Source organism: Lithobates pipiens, unplaced genomic scaffold (genome assembly GCF_037356315.1).
Source record: "Lithobates pipiens isolate NorthernLeopardFrog02 unplaced genomic scaffold, aLitPip1_a1.2 Scaffold_8, whole genome shotgun sequence".
In the NCBI taxonomy this organism is placed as follows: domain Eukaryota; kingdom Metazoa; phylum Chordata; class Amphibia; order Anura; family Ranidae; genus Lithobates; species Lithobates pipiens.
In genome coordinates, this window is record NW_027507903.1 from 32,859,489 (window position 1) to 32,876,433 (window position 16,945).

General features: G+C 43.4%; 1 protein-coding gene across 1 annotated transcript in view; it reads left to right on the plus strand.

Moving 5' to 3' along the window:
* The window catches only part of AGBL1 (AGBL carboxypeptidase 1), a 1,055,086-nt gene that overhangs the window by 152,003 nt on the left and 886,138 nt on the right, over positions 1–16,945 (plus strand). The window contains exon 5 of the mRNA XM_077473970.1: positions 16,738–16,831. Within this exon, the coding sequence (XP_077330096.1) occupies positions 16,738–16,831 (94 nt within the window). The remainder of the gene's footprint in view (positions 1–16,737; positions 16,832–16,945) is intronic.

Consider the following 16,945-nt stretch of genomic DNA (forward strand, 5'->3'; position numbering starts at 1 on the left):
CTTAGAGCTACCAGACTCAGAGAGGTTCCGCTTCCAACAAATATCTCACTTCTTGAACTCGCTTTGGAAAAACAAACCCCTTCCTCCTCCCTTTACTGAATATGAAGCCTGGTGTGGTAGGATCGGGGAGCAGAGGGGCGGTATTTCAGTGATCTATGCGGCTCTCACTTCCCCAATGGGCAAATCCCCCTATATGACGGCGTGGGAATCTGATCTCCAGACCTCTGGCAGTCTTGAAACCTGGCAGCTGGCCCTAGCCAGATCCTTTCGTGGGATCCAAAACACCTCACTAATGGAGGCTAGCATCAAATTGATAACCAGGTGGTACCTCACTCCAGCCAGGCTAGCCAAAATATACCCCACGGCTAACCCCTTATGTTTTAGGGGGTGCCAACTTCGTGGCTCCATGATCCACATCTGGTGGGAATGCCCTAGGCTTCGATCGTTCTGGACTAAAATCTTTAACTTGATTTACATAGTCACAGGCTGCCGGGTTCCAAAAACTCCAGAGGTTGCGTTACTCAATGCCCCTGTTCCTTTGCTGTCTGGTAACACTCAGAAACTAACTTATTTTATCCTATTAGGAGCCAAAATTGCGATTGCCTCCGCATGGAAGCAACCCAGACCCTCCTTCCTCGCAGTTAAGAGGAAGATATCGTGGATAATGTCCCAAGAAAAACTATCAGGTATTCTGTCAGATACCACACCTAAATTCCGAAAGGTGTGGGACCCTTGGGCCCGTTACATGGGAATTTCTCTGCTGCCTGGGGTACCCCCAGGCTCTCCTCTAGTGACCAGACCTCACCCCTAAAGCGCCCCCTATTACATTGAATGCTAAACATTCTCCCACTATACCCTTCCACCCTTTTAGGACATAGCTTACATCCCCTTACCCCTCTGTCCTCCTCTTCTCCTCCTCTCTTCTTTCCTCTGTCCTTCTAGACGTTCTAAGTTTTTGGTTTGCTCAACAGAGCTGTAATTGACAGGTTCACCGTACAGTCCAATTTAATGTTGCGGTGCCCGCTGTGGACGGCCCATCAACTTCTTTATCCCTCTGAGAGGGGGGGGCCCGGGAGGATACTTCCCCATCCTGGCACAGCAAGTTCCCTATTAGGGGTGTCGGGGTGGGGGCTCCTGGGTGCTACCCCTTACGGTTCTATTGGGTGGGCTCTCCCTGGGGGGTCACCCTTTGTTTATCTCTCTTTTTGCTGAGGAGGGGCATGCTGACTGTACCCTTTTGATATTGTCTGTCTTTCATTAATGTCTCCTGTTTTCATTACTTACATTGTGTCAGCGGGCCCTCCCTGCTGCAGATTGTTTATATTCTGGTGTATGTTTGTAAGTGCCTTTATCGTAAAATAAAATCTTTTGAAAGTAAGAAATAGAACTGTGGAACATAGATAAACGAGAGAGAACATAAGAGAGGAAAAAATAAAAAACAAAACATAGAACATCTTCATTGTTGAGAAAACGCTAGTGAGACATAACAGGAGTTTTCTAGTCCGTTAACTAGGATATTAATAATAACCTGGGACACACACAGTGGGGTGAGTATCACCCCTGAGATACAAAGAAGTGTTGATGAGCTAGCTGGTATCTAGGACAGTGGTAGACTGGGTCAGGAAAGCGGTGAAAATCGGCCATTACCTGAGAGAAGGAAGATGTTCGCCCGGGCACCCCCTAAGGGATCTATGCTGTGCCCGAGCGAGGTCACCCACCTCTCTGCTTATGTTTGCTTTCGAAAGTCATTTCAAAGATTTAGGATTTAAAGAGAGAAGTTAGGTCAGAGGAGCTGACCCAGTCTCTCCACTGTTGCCATCTGGAAAAAAGTTTACTTTTAGGACCTTGTTTAATTGCTAGTATAGTTTCATGTGAGTAATGCGACTGGGTAGTTTAAACTACCTCCAGTAGAGTGGGAGGATCAATGTTCCTCCATTTTCGAGCTATAGTTAACCTCGCCGCTAACAGTATATGAATTATGATATTTCTTGTCGGGTTAGAGAATTGATCAATAGTCAAGGATAAGAGGGCTAAATGGGGAGATTCTGGTACAGATTGTTTGGTAACTACATAGATGAGGTTGAATACTGAGTGCCAGAAGCCCTGGAGTTTGGGGCAGCTCCAAAAGGTATGAATTAAGTTCCCATAGTGACCACATTTTCGCCAACACGTTCCATCATTGTTCGAGTCGAATTTAGAGAGTTTGTCAGGGGTCAAATACCAACCGTAGTTCAGTTTTTATGCTAATTCCCATAGGGAGGCACAACATGTGGCTTCATAGGTGGATTGGCAAGCTATCTCCCATTGTTCCAACGTAAATGTGCGGTCCAGAATTCTTTCCCAGTGTAGTAGTGCCGCTGTTTTAATAAAAGTAGTTTTATGTTGGAGTAATTTGTAAAAGAGGGCGATACCTTTGGTACGTACCGTGGCGGATTTGTAGAAAAGCCATACTGCACGGGGCAGCGTACATTCCCATGATTTAAGTGACGCGAGGCAGTGTTTGGTGCGCAGATACAAGAAGATATCAGAGTTTGGGAGGCGGAATTCTGTTTGCAACGTCGGAAATGATTTTATGGTTTCGCCGTCGATAAGATCTGTTAGAGAAGTTATACCCTTGGACTTCCAGCACTCGTAGGATGTCGATTGCATCAGTAGATGTAGGGTTTCTATAGGGATATGAACTGTTACCCCTGTGGAGTGAGATTTTACTGATTGGGTGAATCTTATCCAGGTTTTAATTGTTGCTACCATGGGCAGAGAGATTTTGTTAGGGGTTTTGGCCCCTAAGCATGTGGCGAATAGCCACAAGGATAAGTTGCCTCCTGGAATCAGAGAAGCTTCCATTTTTCCCCATAGGGAAGAGCTAGGAGAGAGTGGGGACCATGCTTTGGATTGTGTCAGGATAGAGGCCATGTAGTAGTCCTGGAAGTCAATGTAGCCTGTGCCTCCAGCTAGGCGGTGTTTGATTAGTTGGGAGTGTCTGCATCTGGCACGCTTACCTTGCCAGACATATTTGGATAGTAGTGCTTGGAGAGATCTAAAATAGCTAAGGGGAAGCGGGATGGGTAAGGTGTGGAATAAATAAAGAATTTGAGGAAGGTGTAACATTTTGAACGCCGCTAGGCGCCCTGTCCAAGAAAATTCAAGGGTCGCTAATTTGGTGAGATCTGATTGTAGTTTGGTTCGGAGTGGTAGATAATTGGCAGCAAATAGAGATTTCGTAGTTTGGGTCAACTGGATACCTAAGTATGTTATGCTCTTTTCTGCCCAGGTGAAAGGGAAGTATGATTTGATACGGGTGCTAACGGAAGGGTCTAGACCTAAATCCGAGATATATGATTTGGATTCGTTTACCTTATAATATGACACAGCGCTAAACCAGGCGAGTGTCTTTTGGATGACCGGGAGGGATCGTTCAGGGTTAGTTACCATAAGGATCACGTCGTCCGCAAATAGGTTAATTTTGTGGACCATTCCAGCGAGGGGAATGCCAGTAATTTCAGTATTCGTTCGAATTCTTTCGGCAAGAGGTTCCATAATTAGATTAAAAATGATGGGTGAGAGTGGGCAGCCCTGTCTTGTGCTATTAGAGATTTGAAAAGGTGCTGAAAGGACATCCGCAGAGAATACTCTGGCCGAGGGAGAAGAATATAGAGCCAGTATAGCATCTTGTATTGGGCCAATAATTCCAAACTTGGTTAGTACTGCTGCTAAGTAACCCCAATGGACCCTGTCAAAGGCCTTTTCGGCGTCAAGGGATAGGAGAATGGCGGGGAGTTTAGAGGATTCTGCGTGGTGTATGATATTAAGTAATCGTCTTGTGGCGTCTGACGTTTGGCGGCCCTTGGTGAATCCAGATTGATCTAAGGAGATTAAGGAGGGTAGGATGTCTTCAAGTCTATTGGCTATCATTTTTGCGTAGATTTTTAAGTCAATATTTAGTAATGAGATGGGACGGAAGTTCTTAGGAGATGTAGGTTCTTTCCCTGGTTTGGGCAAGGTCACTATCATGGCAGTAAGCATTTATTTTGGAAAGGATGCGGATCACCAATGTTTTCTTGAACATGACAATGTGGACACTGTACTCCAATGGCCTCCACAGTCACCAGATCTCAATCCAATAGAGCACCTTTTGGATGTGGTGGAACACCATCATGGATGTGCAGCTCTGATGTGCAAATCTGAAGCAACTGTGTGATGTTATCATATCAATATGGACCAAAATCTCTGAGGAATATTTCCAACACCTTGTTGAATCTATACCATGAACAATTTTCCCATTGTGTACTTAATAGTGGGGTATGCCTGTATATATATGTAACACTAACCCCTGAAGGAGCTGCTGGTTATTTTTGGGCTTACCGTTACCTTCCGTTCTCCTTGTTGCACGTCTAGGGGATGTCCCATGGTAGATGGTCCAGTAACTTGAGACTGACAATAAATCCACTTGAATAGATTTTATTTGCAAAACTCAGACAATTGAACAGTCTTTCAACTTGGGATCAGAGGGTTGGGAAGAGGGTTCAGGTACTCTTAGTGTCAAAGTCATAAAAACGTTGAAGAACTTGCTTACTTGACTGCATCCAGAGAATAGCCATTCGTAACTGGATGATCACTCAGGTTGGACAGCCCCTCTCTCACAAGGCCTAGCAGCCAACAAGGTGCTTAGTCAGGAACAAATCTCTGCCACAGACGTTGTTGTAGAACGTACAAAATAATGTCTCTGCCACAGACGTTGTAGAACCCGTAGGAAAACTAAGCTTGAGAACACTTGCAGGATACCTGGATCTCTCAACCTACTTGGTGATATCCACAAGACCGGATTCTCATTGTTACTTCAGCCAACATCATTGAGACATCAAAAAATATAAATATAAAATATCATGAGATGATATGTGAAAGTGAGTAGTCCGCCACGGATAGGATGAAGGCTTACCAGATGGTTTGAACTTAAAAGTACATACGTCCTATGAGTCAAACAGGCTTCTATTGGCAGATGCCAAAGTTGAAGAAATTGGATCTGGAAACCTTTGACACGTAAACCAAAATATTCATACAGTCATTGGGGTAGTGATCTCCATAGGAGGTATTTCCATACAGACAAATGGATGGTTTCTCCCATATATTCACATGTATATCGAAGAAAGAGGAACAAAGGAAGGTCACATAGCATAATTCCGTATAAAAAATTAGAAATTTAATCAGGTAAAAAACTCACATTTGAGAAGAGTAAACAGCGCTTTAAAAGTATGTATGGCGGTAGTGGAGCTCATTCCGATGCGTTTCGTCTACATAGACATCATCAGATGATTACTCACTTTCACATATCATCTCATCACCCATTCATTATTTTTTGATGTCTCAATGATGTTATGAACATTTGGCGTCTGTATCTTCTGTGCGGTCTCTCTGAAGTTTGATCATTTAGAGTGTTTATAACTACATTTAACTGCTCTTGCCCATTGGGCTGGGGAGATTTTTACATTTAATTCCTCTTCCCATTTAGTCAATTACTTTGAGATCTAAAAGTGTAATTTACCATGGAGAATATTATAAATGCCTGTTTGTTCCTTTTTTATGCTCAGATTGTGGCTGCCACAATTCCCATATATCCTCAGGTAGTAGGAAATTATATGATTGAACATTATTTAGTAGACCTGCTATTCTGGCATAGGTCATAAATTCTGACTTTCTGAAACCTTGTGCTGTGTTTTATTTACATTTTTTTTCACCAGCTGAATGGGTAGGGGTACATTTTACAACCAATATCCATTCACATAGGGTGGGGGGGCAGTATCTGGGGGCCCCCTTATTAAAGGGGGCTCCCGGATTCCGATGAGCCCCCCGACCCTGACAACCAACGGCCAGGGTTGTCGGGGAGAGGCCCATGTCCTCATCAACATGGGGACAAGGTGCTTTGGGGTGGGCGGCCGCACGGCCCCCTGTCCCCAAAGCACCCCCCATGTTGAGGGCACGCAGCCTGGTACAGCCCTGGTACTGCTCTCTTGTCCCTACCCCCTTTCCTGACCGGCCGGGCTGCGTGCTTGGATAAGGGTCTGATATGGACCTTGGGGGGACCCCCACACCGTTTTTTCGGTGTAGGGCTTCCCCTTTAAGTCCATACCAGGTGACGGGGCCAGCGACGTGTCAATCTCACCCATGGAGGCGGCAACATTGACCTCCTGCGCTAGTCCCGTCTACCTGGAGCTGCGTTCAAATTTAATGGACTTTCCTCCATGTGTGGGTAAGTCCGTTCATTTCAAAAGTACGGCGGACTCACGCCACAGTCCGGCGGACCTAGTCCGCCGCAAAAGTCAGGTTGTGTGTGGGGAGGTTCGCTTGTTCGGAAAGTCTGGTGGACTTTCCAGTGGATTGTCCACCATACTAAGTCCGCCAGATAGTCTGATCGTGTGTATGCGGCATAAGAGTTTAGCCATCCTGTTAGCCAACAGTTTGGCGTAAACCTTCAGGTCCACATTTAAAAGAGATATGGGCCTGAAGTTCTGTACTCTGTCCGGTTCCTTCCCCGGTTTGGGTAGGGTAATTATAGTCGCTAGTAGCGGAAATGAGGCAGAGGAGGCAGCTGCATGGAACATCCTTTGCATAATTGGAACTATAATATTTGAGAAGCTCCGATAGTACTCCTAGGAGTACCCATCGGGGCCGGGTGACTTATTCTTGGGTAATGCTTCCACTGTTTTTTGGATTCTAAGTTGTGAGAATGGAGCATTTAGCGAATCTAGTTGTGTTTGTTGTAACTTAGGTAATTAAATTTTCTGAAGGAACTTCTCTATTGCTTCAGAAGTTGGTTGGGTGTTAGTGTGGTCCTCTTGTAAGTTATAAAGGCTGCTGTAGTATAAACTAAATGCATCAGCAATCTCTTTGGGGTTGGTGAGTTTGGAGCCGTTCTGTGGGGGAAATATGTAGGGTATTTTTTGTTTGTGTACTCTGTCTTTAATTTGGTTGGCTAAAAGCCTCCCTGCCTTATTGCCATATGTGTAAAAATTGGCTTTAAGTTTGTGGATGTTTCGTGAGTGTTGGGCCAGTAGCAGGGTGCGCAACTCATTTCGCGCTGCTGCCAGTTTGTTGCTAGTAATCAGTGAGGGTATTTTTTTGTTCGATGCTTCTAAATCTGCTATCTCCTTCAAAATACCATCCATACGCTGCCTCCTCATCCTCCTCAGCCCCACACTTTTTTTGATTAACAGACCCCTAATGAATGCCTTATGTGCATTCCATAATGTAAACGGATTTACATCCTTAGCCCTTGTACACACGGTCGGAGATTCCGACAACCAAATCCGTCGGATTTTGTCTGTCGGATTTTGTCCGAAACTGTTGTATACACACGGTTGGACGAAGTTGTCGGAAAATCCGATCGTTCAGAATGTGATAATGTTTGTTCGTTATGACAGGACTACGTTCACGCTAGTAGCCAATAGCTTTGGTGTAGGAATTTGATCTGAGCATGTGTGGCACTTTGTCCGATCGGAATTCTCTACACATGATCGGAGTATGTCCGATCGGAGCATTTTTTCGGAAAATATTTCCAGAAAGTTGGAAAATTTGGTCCGACGGATATTCCGACGGAAACAGTCCGATGCAGACAACACACAGTCAGAATATCCGACAAAATGCTCCGATCGGACACATTCCGTCGGAATCTCCGACCGTGTGTACAAGGGCTAAGTGTCATTAACCTCAAAAAATTCTTGTAATAAGGAGGCAACCTCCTTCACTATTACAGGGTCCTTAACCATTTCCCGATCAGCGCACGCCGATTTACATCAGCAGAATGGCACGGGCAGGCATATTGGCGTACAGGTACGTCCAATCTTTACTGCTGCCCTGCCTGCTCGCATGCTGGTCGGGAACCCCGTGAGTCCGGTCGCGGGTCCTGCAGACTCGATTGCCACGGGCATGCCCGCAATCGTCTCACGGGGCGGCTGAACGGAGAGATGCCGTTGTAAACCGCATCTCCCCATTCTGCTATTGTAAACAGCATCTCCCCGTTCTGCCTAGCAACTAGTGACGCTAATCTCTGCTCCATGTGATTGGAGCAGAGATCAGTGTTCACTAAATGAAAGCCCAGCCCCCAACAGTTAGTAACACACCCCTAGGAACACTTAACCCCTACACTGCCACCCACTGGTTAACCCCTTCACTGCCAATGTCATTTACACAGGAATCACTGAATTTATATAGCAGTGATTGCTGTATAAATGACAATGGTCCCAAAAATGTGTCAAAAATGTCCGATGTGTCCTCCATAATGTCGCAGTCACAATAAAAATCGCTGATCGCCGCTATTACTAGTAAAAAAAAAAAATATTAATAAAAATGCCATAAAACTATCCCCTATTTTGTAAACGCTATAACTTTTGCGCAAACCAACCAATAATCGCTTATTGTGATTTTTTAACCAAAAATATGTAGAAGAATACATATCGGCCTAAACTGAGGGAAAAAAATGCTTTTTTATATATTTTTGGGGGATATTTATTATAACAAAAAGTAAAAAATAATGCGTTTTTTCAAAATTGTCACTCTATTTTTGTTTAAATAAAAAATAAAAACCGCAGGGGTGATCAAATACCACCAAAAGAAAGCTCTATTTGTGGGAAAAAAAGGATGTCAATTTTGTTTGGGAGCCACGTTGCATGACGTCACAATTGTCAGTTAAAGCAACGCAGTGCTGAATTCGCAAAAAGTGGTCTGGTCTTTAGGCAGCAAAATGGTCCGGGGCTGAAGTGGTTAAACAATTGGGGATCACACTTCCACCTAATTGCTCGGGTGGAAAAGGTACAGTCCCCCACTCTGATCGATATAGGGGCATGGTCAGTCCATATTATTTTTCCAATCTCTGACAGGGAAATTCGTTGTAATAAAAATTTGTCCACCAAAAATAAGTCTATTCTGGAGTACGATAAATGAACTTGCGAAAAGAACGAGAAATCTCTTTCTGTGGAATGCTGGCACCTCCACACATCATATAAACCAGCCGAGCTAGCAAAGTTGCCTATAGTACGTCTGCCAGTCGTTCTGGGCGTAGAACTGGAAACATCCAAATGTGGGTCAGGGACTGCATTCAGGTCCCCACATAGAATGATATGTCCATTTCACAATTTTTACACTTTTTTCCAAAGCTTGTTGAGGAAGCAAATTTGTCTGGCGTTAGGGGCATAAGTGTTAATTATGGTATATGTCACATTATTGATTTCACATGTAAGTATTAGATACCTCCCTTCCGTATCCTGTTGATGGGCCAGATACTTAAAAAAAACTGTTTGCTTGATCAAAAAAGCCACTCCCCGTTTTTTGGTCAGTGAATTCGATAGACATTAAGAAATTGGTTGTGGCTTAATTTTGGATGATTGCCTTCCTTAAAATGGGTCTCCTGCAAACAGAGGATGTCACACTTCTGCGCAGGGGCTTCCCTCCATAGTCTCTTTTGTGGACTATTCAGGCCATTAATGTTTATGGAGGATATCTTAAATGACATAATTAGGAATAGTTGTCCTTATGCTGTGTTTATGGGGTAGTTTCGCCCTCTAGTATAAATGGGTTGTCCTTACCCTGCTGAAGATAAGCAAGTCTTTCAAATTCTCTGAGGCCAGTTGTGAAGTTCAACTCTGGTAACAATGAGACTTGTATTGTCCGTACTCGTAGATACGACTCGTAGGAGTTGTGTACTTAAAAACGTTGGAAAACTGTCAAAAGAAAGGAGACGTTAACAAAACCGCAACTAAAAGATGTAGACAATGCGCTGTTGCGAAAGTATCTTTTGTTAAAAAAAAAAAAGAAAAAAAAGGAGATTTGCGATTCCTGAGGAATCTGAGCCTACAATGGCTGCTTATAACGGAGGTTGTGACAATATTGGATGCCGAGAGGATCATCCAGAACTGAGTGGATCTGGGATTGAGCGAGACACGGTGTGTACCGATATTTTATGTCAGCCGGTAGGGGACTCCGGTAAGTCCTGGTGGGTCTTTGAATCAGTTGGATCCTGAACAATGATCCTCCATTTCTCCAGCAGATGTATGCTGCCCTCCAGTGTGTTTATGTGGAACTCCTGTTCGCCGTTGGTGATCACCAATGTTGCGGGGTGATTCCACCTATAAGGAATGTTATGGTTCCTGAGGGGTTTAGTGATGGTCAGAAGGTTACGCCTCCTCTGCATAGTGTGAGCTGAGAGGTCAGCGAAGAATGTCAGGCTTTGTAGTCAGTCAGGGGGTTGTTCTGCCCATCTTATAGTGTGCATCAGCTTTTCTTTAACTCTATAGTAATGTAGCCTGGCTATGGTGTCCCTAGGGAGCTCTGCCGGAATATGTTGCGGCTTTGGTAGCCTGTGTATACGATCAATAGCTCCTCGAGAGATACATCTGGCAAAATTTTCTGCAATTTGTTGGTTAGATATGCCATCAGATCTTGTGGTTTGACCGTCTCAGGAATACCTCTTATTTTTATATTGTTCCTTCTGGAACGGTCCTCCAGGTCTGTGACTTTTGCCTTGAGCCACAATATATCATCATCATGTTCAATATGAGCATCTACCATGTTGGTAAATGTGTCTGTAAATTCCCCCATTTTATTCTCTATATGGGTTACTCTATCGCTGACTTCAGACACCTCCGCTTTGCACTGTGTCATGAGTTGTAGCATATCTGTATGGATGGCACTCCTAAGAGAGACCAACGTGTCTTTCAGAGTGGAGTCCATAACAGGCTGGTTGTTTGTTGGGAACGTGGCTATGGCGTCCTGGAACTCCAGTGCGTCATCTAATGCAGCACCAATATCCCTGTTTCCTTTATCTGCTGAGTCTTGTGTAAGCTTCAGTTTAACTTTAACAGTGCTATTCGTGCTGAAGGAGGACTGGGATACAGTGTGTGGTGGTTTGTGCCTGTTCCTGTGTCTGTCCACTGTCTCCCATCCATCTGCCGCGTTATATGTAAGCGTGCTGGGAGAGCCCTGTGAGTCCTGTGTGCCGGCAGCACCATTTTGGCTGCCCGAGCGGCCCGAGCGAATGAAGAAGTCTGTCATCTTACCGGGCTGTGGTCTCTCCCTCCTCCGTGACATGATCAGACTCTCTCCCGGGTGTCCCAGCTGTGTATTCTGCTGTTCACCTGTGCTCAAAGTCGATGTAAAAGCTGCTGGATGTCCCGTGTGACGAGGAGCTAAGGACTCACTTGTCCATACTCCTTGCGTGCCGGCTCCGCCCCCCCATTTAAAGGTTTTAGCACGGCACTTTTTACTTTTCTATCAATCAGTTTTACCTGCATTTATACGTGTAGAGATAAAGCATGGTAAATCTGATTAGGGAATATTACTGCCCTATGACTATTACTGACCTGATCTATGCAGTGGAAATGGAGATATATCTGTGTTCAGGTCCTAAATAGATTTCATATGCTGTATACAACAAGTGGGATACTAAAGAGGTGCAACCAAATGTTAACCCTACATCTTCACACCAAACTCTTTCTTAAACAAGGGTGTCATAGGTCAGGGGTTAGGCTTGAAGACCAGTAGCTATAGTAGTAGAGAGATTCACACTGACCAGCAGAGTACGTATATGAGCAGGTCATCCTGGAGGATGACACAGGCTTACCCAAGGTGCTGTGTCTAAGCACTAACTGGTCTTCATCAGAGCTCTCCGTGGTGGAGATGGTTTTTGCTGCATGCTAGTGCCAGGTCGTGGTCCTCCAGATCGCTCCCCCAAGAGGTGAGCAAACCGGAGTCCAGTGACAATTGTAGCAGGTAGTGATCAAGCAGAAGTGTAGTCAATAAACAAGCTAACAGTTGGTACCAAGTGGTTACAGGTTGGGATCAACTGGTGAGGGGATACACTGGACACATTTGCTGCCATTGTGCTATATGTTGGGTGTCCAGTGTGTGCCTGTGCCTTTAGGGAGGGATGGGCTCCCTCCAGGCTCACCTGCCCTCTATCTAGAATGCATGTACTTCTACTATGGAGGCGTTTATAAATATACAGAGTTAGGACTGCAGATAATACTGGGGTGTCAGGGAGGGGCCCAACAGCTTACACATGTATTTGCAAATGTGTGCAAACTAAGCCCCCTTTTTTAACGCATACTGTTAGACAGGAGAATTTGGTTTGTTGCAGGCTGGTTGGTGAGTTGAGCTGGGAATTTTCTTTGGTTTTGTTTGACATGTGTCGTCCTTCCATATGCTCCTTACTGTGAAGGCCAGTTATAGGTGGGGCCAGCGGGCAGTAGTTTGTACAGGTTGGGATCCAGCTGAAGTGCAGGCGAGGAACAGGCCAAAGGTCGGCAACATGTAGTAGTGAAGATACAGACAGAAGCGGGAGCAAAAAGAGAAAGATATTGGCAGGAGAGAGAAAATAATCTGGCAAACAGGAAGTGCAGAGACATGGCCTATATCAGCAAGTTCAGAAGAGGGGCAAAGAGTTCAAGGTTCACCCCGCCCACCTACTCCTCTGTGATTTGACACAGCGGGAATTCACCAACAGATGCTGGACAATGATTCATGGCTGGGCCTGCTGATCGGCTGAGTAGAATCACAGCCTAGAGCCCTGTGTTAATAATTAACACAGAGCTCTGTACAGAGGATACAATCCCTGCAAAGAGACAAATCGATGCACACATTACAGATATTAACACTTGTTAGGCACACAATTAGCACCTTGATTGCCCCTATATGTTAACCCCTCCCCAACCAGTGTCATTAGCACAGTGACAGTGAATAGTATTAGCACCGATCACCGTATTATTGTCACTGGAGCTGTCAGTGGTTAGTCAGTTCACACAAAGTGTCAGTTGGTGTCAGATTTTCCGCCACACTTTTAGCCATGCTTTAGCCATGCTTTTGGCATACCTCCCAAGTTTTCGAGAAGGAAACGAGGGATATTGTTCTGGAAATGTTATAGATAGGAAACTGCTATCCTCATATTAATAGTTGTCCCAAATTAATAATAACTACTGCAGTAGGGAACAGACACAAAAGATACACTCAGCATCTTTCTAAAATAACTGTTCTGTTTTATTATGACGCAATTGAAGGTTTTTATACATATGATTCCGTAGGTATCACATTAATATTACAATTGTATGGTAACAAGGGGCGTAACATAGGCAAGCTAATTCTAATCAGGACTCAAAATAATGCAAACATGTAATGAAAACATTTTTAGTGCTGTGTGCAATACATACAAAATAGAATACAATAATATACAGAATTTACAAATTTCCTTTACAGATATCTATTAGTAAAGGGAAGTATGTAGGCATAGGGCACACACCCTGCCACGCCCCCTTGAAAGAGTATTAAAAAAAAATGTATATAAGTTAAACCCACAAGTGCTTTTTTTTTTTAAACCACATTATTTCTTTATATTGGCTTTTGACATTCCCAAATGCAGCAATTTAGAAATTACATGGAAGGTTTAGCACTGAGAAACACTTTTTAAAAGATCAATTATGCATTTTATATACAACTATAGAGATCAGACAAAAATGAGAGACAAATGTGGAGGAAAGAGGGACTTTGTTTCAAATCAGGGACAGTCCTTCGGAATCGGGGACATTTGGGAGCTATGTTTTGGCTGTGGGTACGAGTTAGCATGGGCACCCTGATTGGTCTGAGGCTATGCAGCACCAGCTTTTTCTGCTTTCAATACATCAACTTCAGGATCAACATGTTTACTTGCTGACTAATATATATTACCTACTTTCAGATGCCACTGTTACAAGATAATCAATGTTATTCATTTAACCTGTCAGTGGCCATAAAATGATGGCTGAATGACCTATTGTGGAAAAAAAATAAAATGATGGCCGAATGATTCATTTATATATATATGTATGTATGTATGTATATATATTATATATATATATATATATATATATATATATATATATATATATATATATATATATATAAATTTCATCTTATCAGTCAAGCGTCACTTGTTTAATAAATCATCACCAAAGAAAATCTTTTTATTGTGTATTTGTATACAGCATGGATAGAATGGTGCAGTTGTGCTCAGCATTAAGTGAAAAGCTTTTCTGACCTATTGACACCTATTCAAAGGAACATTATCATAGAACATCCAGTTCCCTGATTCCTCAGGAGCGAACAGAAAAAAAAATGATATTTATAAGTCAGACACACCGAGAAAAAAGCATTTGAGATACTTCTACTGTTATAGTGAATAAAAAATAAACACAACGGAAAAACATACCTAACAATGGTAATAACCACATGCCAAGCGCCCTATAGATGACATACTGCTACAGGGCGGCAGCTGTGCACCGAATCACGTATATACAGTATCTCACAAATTAAGTACACCCCTCACATTTTTGTAAATACTTTTATTATATCTTTTCATGTGACAACACTGAAGAAATGACACTTGTCTACAATATAAAGTAGTGAGTGTACAGCTTGTATAACAGTGTAAATTTGCTGTCCCCTCAAAATAACTCAACACACAGCCATTAATGTCTAAACCGCTGGCAACAAAAGTGAGTACACCCCTAAGTGAAAATGTCCAAATTGGGCTCAGTTAGCCATTTTCCCTCCCCGGTGTCATGGGACTCGTTAGTGTTACAAGGTCTCAGGTGTGAATGGGGAGCAAGTGTTTTAAATTTGGTGTTATCACCCTCACTCTCATGGCAAATAACTCTCTGAGGATCTGAAAAAAAGAATTAGAACTGCCAGACCTTGCCGGAAAAAAGACTCCTGTGCGCATGTGCGGGAGTGATGTATCATGGCTTCGGCCACTCACAGTGCTGGAGCCGCAATACCCAGAAGACACGCCAAGGCAACATGTCAGCTCCCTTGGAGTGGATCGGGCAAGATACCGGTGCCTCGTTCTAAGGTGAGTATTTCATAATGAGCTAGTTTGCTCTGCATACTAGCTCATTATGATTTTTTGTTGTAAAAAAAAAATGTGCGGGTTTACTTTCGTTTTAAAGTAGTATAGACCTCTGAAATGAAAAATGAATAAAGGATATCCATCTGTAGTGTGTACTTACCTCTGTCCAAAGCACCTAGTGTGATTTCTGTCTGCTGTCTCATTCCTCTGCTTCCTGCATAAGTCACATCTGACAGTCTATGCCAGTGGTCTCCAAACTGCAGCCTGAGGGCCGAATGAGGGCCGAATGTGGCCCTTTGTTGGCCCTTATCCGGCCCCTGCGGCACTATTCCTCCAATCAATACAAAGTACTATTCCTGCCACGGACACCAATGGCAGGACACTATTCTTCCCACTAACGCCAAAGATGGGGCACTATTCCTCCCACTGACACCAATGGTGAGGCACTATTCCTTCCACTGATACTAAATATGTTTATTCCCATTGACGCCAAGGCATTTTCTACTCTCACTGGCCACATCTCGGCCCCCCTAAAGTCTAAACAACAGTAAACCAGTCCTTTGTTTAGAATGTTTGGAGACTGCTGATCTAGGCCGGCATTGACCATCCCAAGAAATGGCCCCTCCCCCACCTCTAGCACACAGTATGCGATTGACAACCTCAGCTATGCATGTTTTCTTATGAAACTCTGTAGAGGGAGACGGGGGGCATTCCCTCCACTCAGGTCTCATATTACACCCATCTCCCTGGTCTATTCTGTGCAGTGTGTGATGTCAGATTGCCGCCTCCTCCCTTTTAGAGCTGAGAAATGCTGTGTAAATTATGGACATTGAATGGCTGTAGAGAAGAGAGAGCTGCAAATAAACAGGTAGAACTTATGTAGGAAGGTTTCACATGACACTTGTCACTTCAGTGGGTATATGTAAGTTTTCACAACCACTTTAAGTATTGTAAATTTTTTAATTTGGTTCTGCAATACAAGAACTTTCTAGACAAATAGTAAAAAAAAAAAACTATAATTAATGCAAGCTTACTGCACAGAGTAAAATAGAAAATCATAATTCTGGGAAAAGTGACAATTGTATAAGTGCCAAATTCAATCATAAGTGTCACTGAACTGAATTTATTCCTTATATTCCTATAAATTGAATTTTTTTAAAAAAAATCAGAAACAGCATTTTTCTCTGAAAAGGTCAGACTTTGGTAATCTTAGGCCGCGTACACACGGGCGGACTGTCCGTCCAACTAAGTCCGTCAGACAATCCGACAGACAGTCCGTCCTACTTTTGAATGAACGGACTTGACCACACACAATGAACAGACAGTCCGTTGAAAGCTTGCGCGATGACGTGTACAGCACGTACGACGGGACTAGAAATACGACGTCCAATACACTGCAATGCAACCTTCGGCCGTGTAAATCCTTTCTGAGCATGCGCCATACTTAGTCCGTCCAACTTGCCTACACACGAGCGGACTGTCCGCTGAAACCAAAGTTGGACGGACAATATTACGGAAATTCCGAAAGACTTAGTCCGCCAGACTGTCCGCTGAAAAAGTCCGCTGAAGCCCACACACGAGCGGATTGTCCGCTGAAGCGCGTTTCAGCGGACCAAGTCCGTCAGACAGTCCGCCCGTGTGTACGCGGCCTAAGAAGATATATCTACATTTATCAGGCTGGTTTATCACTTCTGATTGATAATCAGACCCATGGTATTTCCTTCAGTCTTCAGAATCTGATATTGGTATTCATATTGATTTTCATGTCAGAGCAGATCAGTAAATAATTATCTTATCATGTTTTTTTATTCCCACATTTTTATTTAAATTATATAAACTTTACCTTTCTTTCTTTCTTTCTTTTTTTTTAGCAGTTTCTGTCGGAGAGATGCTGGGTATAAATGGTGCCTTGGAGTTACTTTTTAAAATTATTACCCCTTTTACCAGGAGAAATACACAAACCCTCAAGTAGGTATTCAACAATTGTGTTTGAAATCCATTTATATATTTTTTTATATATTTACTTTCATAATACATGTTTATATATTATGTTGACTAAATGTGGGTTGATTTACTAAAGTA